At 38.3% G+C, this 8,193-nt stretch overlaps 1 protein-coding gene across 1 annotated transcript; it reads right to left on the bottom strand.

Moving 5' to 3' along the window:
- Positions 1-10: 10 nt before the first annotated feature.
- LOC137388563 (uncharacterized) lies at positions 11-7,229 on the bottom strand. Its single transcript, XM_068075046.1, has 6 exons — positions 6,866-7,229; positions 3,868-3,938; positions 2,775-2,911; positions 698-1,845; positions 386-549; positions 11-214 (listed from the first exon to the last, which is right to left on the bottom strand). The coding sequence occupies exons 1-6, from the start codon at positions 7,227-7,229 to the stop codon at positions 11-13; spliced, it is 2,088 nt and encodes a 695-aa protein (XP_067931147.1).
- Between the last annotated feature and the right edge of the window lie 964 nt (positions 7,230-8,193).

The following is an 8,193-nucleotide window of genomic DNA, read 5'->3' as shown; positions in this document are numbered from 1 at the left end:
GTGAACCTTCTTAACTTTGTATCAGAATAAAATAATGACAAATGATATGAACTAGCCGTTCCAAGAGTCGAACATCTTTATCTTTGTTAGCCGGTGACCCGATAATCCTGATCTCATCATTAGTAGAGAGACGAGCGATGAAACCATATCGAGGGTCTTGTAGCTGATCTACTAAAGCCTTAGCTAATTCTTGTTTGTCTCCATCATAGTTCAACTGCAAGAGTAACAAATATATTAGAAAATATGTTGGTATCAATCATCGCAGCCAACTTATTTGTTGCGACTAAAAAAGCAAAGCGGTCTGTCAGGGTGCTGCGACTTCGCAAATGTGAATTCAAATTAGTCCACTGCCGGCTATATGATAAGTTACAGTAATAGAGATTACCTTGATGAAGTGAGAGACCGCTGAATTGGTGACATCATAAAACAGCTCAACCAATGCGTCCATCATACGCTCAGCTTCACCAGGTTTGTACGACTTTATTGTGACTACTATATACTGGTCATTATCTGGATGCTCTGATTCAGTTAGTGTCCCGTCAAATTTCTCTACAATAGTTTAGTATGAAGTGGATAACAACGTGTTTGTTATATACAGAATAAATTCCACAATACTTAATCTATAACCTAAATACATGCATTTCATCTGATTGCTCTGCAATTGCTATAACATATATAGTATAATATTGTAATATACCTAGTATCTTTGAATTGAAACCTTCGGCATGAATAATCTTCATAAACTCATAAAGATATTTGTCAAACTCATCTTCTTCCTCTGTTGGTCGCCTGCCTCCGCTAGACCTCTTTTCCACTGTTTCATCTTCTTCGCACTCAGGGTTCAAATAAGCTGTCTGTTGTTTCACCAATTTTGTAGACAGTCTGTTCATACTTGAGACTTCTGTCGTCGAAGCCTGATGAGCTGCAGCATTAGCTAAATGTTTTGGGTTTTTAGTTGGTGTCGTGGAGGCTTCACACTTTGATTTACTGTTCAAAGATGAATCGGGTGACTGAACTAAACCAACATCTTTTTCAAGGGTAGTACTTGCAGCGTGTTCTGCTACAAGAGTAACAGAGGATGGACCAGCTTGTGAACTTGTAGCACTTTTTGTTTTGCTAGGGTCAAGTGCCACAGGGGTAGTTTCAGGCAATGATGGATAGATTCGCTGATAATTAGCACTGAATGCTTCTTCTGCAGAGCCATCCTTTGTACCTTCACCAGTCTTTTGAGTCAGATTCACAAATGATGGATCAATTGGAGTATGTAAATTAGTTAGCTTGAGAGAAGCCTCAAGAAAGTGATCCTCAGAACTTGACTGTACACGGCTTGCAGATGACGAAGGTGCTTGAAACATCTCCAAGTGGCCAGCAGAAGGTTCTTCCCCAGCTGGAACTTGTTCATGAGCAGAACTCATCTTACTAACAATCCTTGGTTCATGATCAGACTCAGAACTTTCCGAATTATTTCTGGAGGTATTTGAAGGTTTGGACAAATCATCAGAGTGAGGCAAGCTAGGGCTTGTTTTATGGTCGTTGACAATATGGGGTAGAGTAGACTGGAGAGTTGCATTAAGAACAGCAGTTGTTGATATGCTATCTGTAGAAACATTTTTAGCTAGTTTTCCAGACTCCTCTGAAAACAGTGGCTTTTTCTTGCTGCTAATAATGGGAGACGGAGAAACACCAGCTGCAGACACGGTTTGTGCAGATGGGTCATCTAATTTAGCAACTGGTTGAACTGGGTCTTTCCTTGCGGGTTTTTTTCGATCCTCAATCTCATCAGCCAGACGATTAAGAGATGTCTCAGCAAGTTTAATTTGAAAAAAGAATCCTTCTATCACCAGCCTAAAATTGAAAATAGCCTACTGTTTTCAATTTAATAAAATTGAAAATTATATTAAATACTATGATAAACTAAAACAGCATTCCAAATCTCTAAAAAAAACTTTTGTTTGACTGCCTAATATAATGAAGAAGAACCTACAACAACCCTTACATTGAAAAACCAAAACAAATATCAATAACCTGAAGAAACCCTTTACCAATAAACTAAAAAGGTCGACAAACTGCCTTTATTGAGAATCTAAAAAACAATGTATTTGCCGACCTCCCAAAAAAACAAGATCGTGATTCACGGGGTAAATTTTTGACTAGACTAGACCAATGAATATTTTCAGTAACTAGCCAATCAAATGCTACCATCCTTCTCACTGCTCTATGTTATCACTTTATCTGACACTGAAAAACTCAATAGCATGTTTCAGCAAAACTATTAGCTGATTTGTGGTCATTACTCCTTGTAACAGAGAGATTATGGTTTCAGTATATTGCAGATCTGTTAGAAGAATGTAAGTTTTGTGATTTTGTAAGCAAATTGAAAAGGCTTTGGTGATGCAGAAAATTTCTGATTAACATTAGGCCGATTTTTATCAGCGTCATTTAAAAAATATAAAGTGTTAATAAAACGCCACCATTGCTGGAGTTAACATTTTGTAATGAACAAACTATTGAAAATACTTTCTTTTATAAAACCAAGCATGACCAAATTATCTGATTGGACTCATATTTATTACACAAACAAAATTGTTATTCTATTACAATTTAATAGCAATTTTATTGTCAGCCAAAGCTCCCAGCATTGTCACAGTCTTTAGCTCACTTTTTGCTTCTACTACTCCATGAACTTTCCAATTTATTCTTATACTGTATAAAAAGCTGACCAGGAAAGAACTATAACGTTAGGATCCAATCCTGACACATTATGGAGTTTATACCTTGAACTGTTTTCTTCAACCACAGCTTGTATCCCAGTTTCAAGTTCGATACGTGATCTTAACTTATCGATAGTAAACTTTTGCAGCAGTCTTGTCAGCAGCGATTGCGCTACGTAGGTCTTGACAAGTCCAAAGCACTGGCAAAATTTATTTTGTAAAAGCAGAATAAAACAAATTAATACATTGGCAAGTTCAACATATGACTGGTTGTTAGGTTGATAAACTTATTATAAGACTAGTTATTAGGTTAGTGAACCAAACATATGACTAGTTATTAGGTTGGTGAACCCAACATATGACTAGTTATTAGGTTAGTGAACCAAACATATGACTAGTTATCAGGTTGGTGAACCAAACATATGACTAGTTATTGGGTTAGTGAACCCAACATATGACTAGTTATTAGGTTAGTGAACCAAACATATGACTAGTTATTAGGTTAGTGAACCCAACATATGACTAGTTATTAGGTTAGTGAACCAAACATATGACTAGTTATTAGGTTAGTGAACCCGACATAAGACTAGCTATTAGGGTGGTGAACCAAACATATGACTAGTTATTGGGTTGGTGAACCCAACATATGACTAGTTATTAGGTTAGTGAACCCAACATATGACTAGTTATTAGGTTAGTGAACCCAACATATGACTAGTTACTAGGTTGGTGAACCCAACATATGACTAGTTACTAGGTTGGCGAACCAAACATATGACTAGTTATAAGGTTGGTGAACTCAACATATGACTAGTTACTAGGTTGGTGAACCCAACACATGACTAGTTACTAGGTAGGTGAACCAAACATATGACTAGTTATAAGGTTGGTGAACCCGACATTCTGCTCATTACCAGCGAACAGGATGTGCAAGATGATAGCCAAATGCAAGCCCTGGTCAGTGCAAAAATGGGATAGTACTTGTTACTAAGTTGGCAAACCTAGAACTGGGCAACTCATTAGATTGGCAAGCCCTGGATAAATTTAGTTATTGGCTGGGAAGCTCAACAACTAACTATCTATCTTACCAGTGAAATGAAAGAGAAAAAACTATAACAGAACAAAACAATCTAGCTTGAGGAAAAAGCTAATTTACCTGGGAATCTGTAAACTCAAGAATCTCATGGATTGGAGGCTTTTTTAGTTCAGCTAACCTACCCACAACACCTACAAATGAAGGCAGTGCGTACGGCTTAATTATATTGAACGTAGAATTTGTAAATAATAAACCTCATTAGAATGAGGTCTGCATGACAAAGTAAATTAAGTGAATCACAAGACACTAAAGCTTTGTTGTGGTTAAACTTTCCTACTATACTTGAGAAATGTTGTTCCTAACTCTTACATAGCAAAATCATCACACTGGGCACGACCCAAGGAAATTCAGCAAAGATTTTAAGGCCTGAGCTCAGATGGTCAGATGCATGCTACTTTTTGAAGTCACCCAGGAAAGCAGCCACAATCTGTTCCTCATTGCAGCATTGAACATCATACTCTTTCAAGGCATTTTTAGGTGTTTTGGGAGTTGCTTTGACAACACTTACATATCAAAGCCAAAAAAGAAAAATCTTTCTCTCAAATGTACAATTGCCCTCCGGAATCATTTATAATGCCTACCAACTACTATGCAAGCTTTGAACTATTGTTTGATATACCTGCAGCCTTGCTATTGCCTTCCAGCAATGTAACTAACCTATAGAACAATGCTTACACCGAGCTGTCAGTATGGCCTTCACTCGATTAGCTCAGTTGACTGTTCCTTAGCAGCCTGATAATTACTCAAGACAGACTTCGTCACGCAAGTCAGACATGAGAAATTAACTCCCCAAAGCCACATGGGCCGGCATAGAACCACATACCAACTATAAGAATGAGTTCAGAACCAGCATAACAAGGAGAATCTAGGTAAGATTTGAGTGCAGGATATTGACTGACAGCTTCATATATGGATATACTTATAGCTGGCAAAACGATTTTATATTCCAAGGTATAACAGTGAAGTCATTAATAGTACAATCAAAAACTATATAATGAATGCAAACAATCGCTTATACGCGTGCTATTAATACCAGAGTTTTCTACCTACTGTTCCTGCTAGATAATTAATGACTCGTGGGTAGCACAATTTTTATAGAGCTATTCAGTTGTTGTTTAATTATAAAATAAAACAGACACTCATAGAAGAAAACAGATAACATAACAGAAGAATGGTAATTGCACATAGCAACATTTTATTTTTGTCTCTCTCTCCCAAACCCCAGGATATAGCTGTAAAGGTGAATGAAACATATGAGATGTGTAGAGTTCATGATGTCAAAAAGAGCGAAAACAAACTGTTGTTATCTTATAGTTGGCAATAGTTTAAATAGTTATTCCAGGTTCATTGATGAGTTTGCCTAGAAACTGTACTGACAGTAATGCAAGGTGTATAAGGAAAGCTGTATGTCACTGTTCGCAACACAAGTACGTGTAGTTCATTTCTATCTAATGCCAGCTGCTGATTTTATATGCTCAGGGTGAAATCTTCAGTAGCTGGAATGTTCCACTAGTTTACTTTCACTAGTAATACTTTCATTGGTGCAGAGAGTATAGGGGCATAGAGACAATAGCAAGAAGAGATATGTCTCTAGGTATGGAGCAGATAGTTGAGAACATAGTAAAAATAGTTTGCTGCAATTGAATTACCCCAGGACTGCAGAAATAAAGGTAGAGAAGTGAGGTATGACAATTGAGGTAGCAGCAGTAGGCTAGGAGATAGTCGTGACAGCAGCTATGATAGGTATGGCAGTCGGGATAAAAGTAGGGATAGGTACTGGGGCAGAGACAGCCCTCATGATGTAAGGGATAGGGTAGAACCTCTATTTAAGCGCCACCTTTATTTGAACGCCATTATTATTTGACTGCCGCTATAAGGGAAGTGATGAAAAATGAACAGCCAACCTTTAATTGAATGCTGCTTAATTAAAGGGTGGTGTTCTATTTGATTGCCACTTTGACATTCTTTGATCTTTACGGACCCATAATAGCAAGTGATTAGTAAAAAAGTGCACACAAAATTGTGCTAATAACGACTTGGTTACATCATTAACAATCAATTCTTTCGTGGTTGCTGTTCATATCGAAGTAAATTTTCTAACTCAAAAGCTCACGATTTTTTTTTCTCTTTTCTCACTGATGCTCTTTATGCATGGCGACCTCGGCGCAGCGAGAATAATAATTAACTAGCATGAATACCAACAGTTCCTAAAATAAAATAGACCACTACTTACTAATCATTAGTGGTTCTGGAAAAACTCGGGCTAATTTTCGACACAATTCACATGAGCGTACCATTTTCGAAATTTGTTGCAACATACCAGGCCACCAAATTACCTTCCTTGTTCGATCTGTGCACTTAGTAATGCTTAGATGGCTTTGGCGAATGATCTGTAACACTTTGAGATGGTCAACAAGCGGGATGATTGTTCAATCATCAAAAACGAGTAGTCCGTCAATCAAGGTTATACTAGAGTGATTCTCAAAGAAGGGACGTACCAGTCAGTTATTGGAGGTCATATACCCAGGCTACGTTTTATTAATAAAGTGGTGAATTTTCGACAACCCGTCATCGTTTTTCTGCGACCCCATGAGTTGGTTGAGCCTCTCATTGGAAGCGGAATAAAGCAAAGTACTACGAGTGTGATTTTCTACTTCCCAATGAATGCTATGTCCTCCACAGTAGGAGCAGCCTTTGTACAAAACAGTGCACCAGCCATAATACTTCGTTTCCCAATAATGTGTTCCATCCGATAATGGAAGCATAACATGTGCATGCCAAATCGCTGAGAACTTAACAAAATGCGAGAAGGCATTTTGCTAAGTACTGTGTCACTAAATAAAACCATGAGTGGTTTGTGGTCGGTTTGAATACTAACAGTCATGCCTATAATGTAATTTTGAAACTTTTATAAGCTCACACAATGGCGAGGGCTTCCTGTTCAATTGTGGCATATCGTTGCTCTGTGACGACGGGTGCTCGTGACGCAGCGTAGACTAAACGGAGTGTGCCATCGAGTTGTATGTGCTTGCAGTAATGCAGCCAATGCCATTCCTACCTGCATCTGACTGCATGATAGTTTCGTGAATTGGGTTGTATACCCCTTGCTTCACAGATCGGGACAGCTCGTCTTTAATGTTGGTGAAGACTTTAGCTTGCCAGTTACCCCAGTACCACGGACAGTTTTTGCAGAGCAAGTCCCTGAGCGGTGTACTGATACAACCCAAATGCATAGTAAACTTACCAAGTTGGTTGGCCATGCCAAGAAAGCACTGCACATCACTCACATTTTTCGGTGTCACGAAATCTCGGATGCCCTGGATGGCATCGGGATTAGGTTTAACGCCATTGAAGCTTATTATATTGCCTAAAAACCTGATGAAGTGACAAGTGAACTGACATTCAGACTCATTTAGAGTCATACCGGCTTATGCCATTCGATCTACCACAACATAGACTCTGTTATCGTGTTTCTGTTGGTTTTCTCCCCATGTACACACATCATTAATGTGGCAAATAATTCCATCAAGGCCATCCAGTACGCTTGATGCAATCTTTTAGTAAATTTCATAGCTGAACGTCAACCCAAATGTATCCGGTTAAAAGCATAACGACCAAATGGAATGAGGAATGTTGTCAGCATTCTGGCTTCAGGGGTGAACGGAATCTGCTAGAATCCTTAGTTTACAGCTAGCTTGATAAACAGTTTACCAGTGCCTAGCTTTGCCAGTCTCGACTCAACATGGGCCATTGGATAGATTTCCCTTGTATCTTCTTTGTTTAACTTACTATAGTCAACACAGATACAGACACGGGAGTTTAGCTTCGGCATAACCACCTTCGAAGAGCACCAGTCCCTCTGTTTATCAACTGTAAAGATTACATTGTCCTTAACCATTGTCTGTAGCTCTGATTTGACATGGTTGAGCAACAGATAAGAAACGGTTCTTTGCATATTTATGACGTACGGTTGACAACTTTCCTGCAGCGTAATATCAGCCTTTTAGCTTCATACAGCCCAAACTCTGAAACAGCTTAGGAAATTCACATGTAAAACAGTTAGCAGTATAAACATGGTCAACATTACAACTGATTTCTACCGGACTTAACTTAATGCATGTATTTCTACTTAGCAAAGCTTTTGTCTGGTTAACTACATATAAACGTTCATAGTGCTCAGCATTATTTTAGCATTAAATTATCAGTAACATTGCTAAGCATTATATTATCTCAGCAGTACTCTATTATTTCTAGGCCCTACTAAAATCTTCTCATTTGGTTCTAAAATTGGCCCAGCACACAGGCTACTAGGTATGACAGAAGTGTCAAGTTTGAACTTCACAGACACATGTTCACATCGATACTTTTCACCCATGAATTGCCATA

This window comes from Watersipora subatra, chromosome 2, assembly GCF_963576615.1.
Source record: "Watersipora subatra chromosome 2, tzWatSuba1.1, whole genome shotgun sequence".
NCBI lineage: Eukaryota > Metazoa > Bryozoa > Gymnolaemata > Cheilostomatida > Watersiporidae > Watersipora > Watersipora subatra.
This window is presented reverse-complemented; position numbering and strand designations above follow the sequence as displayed.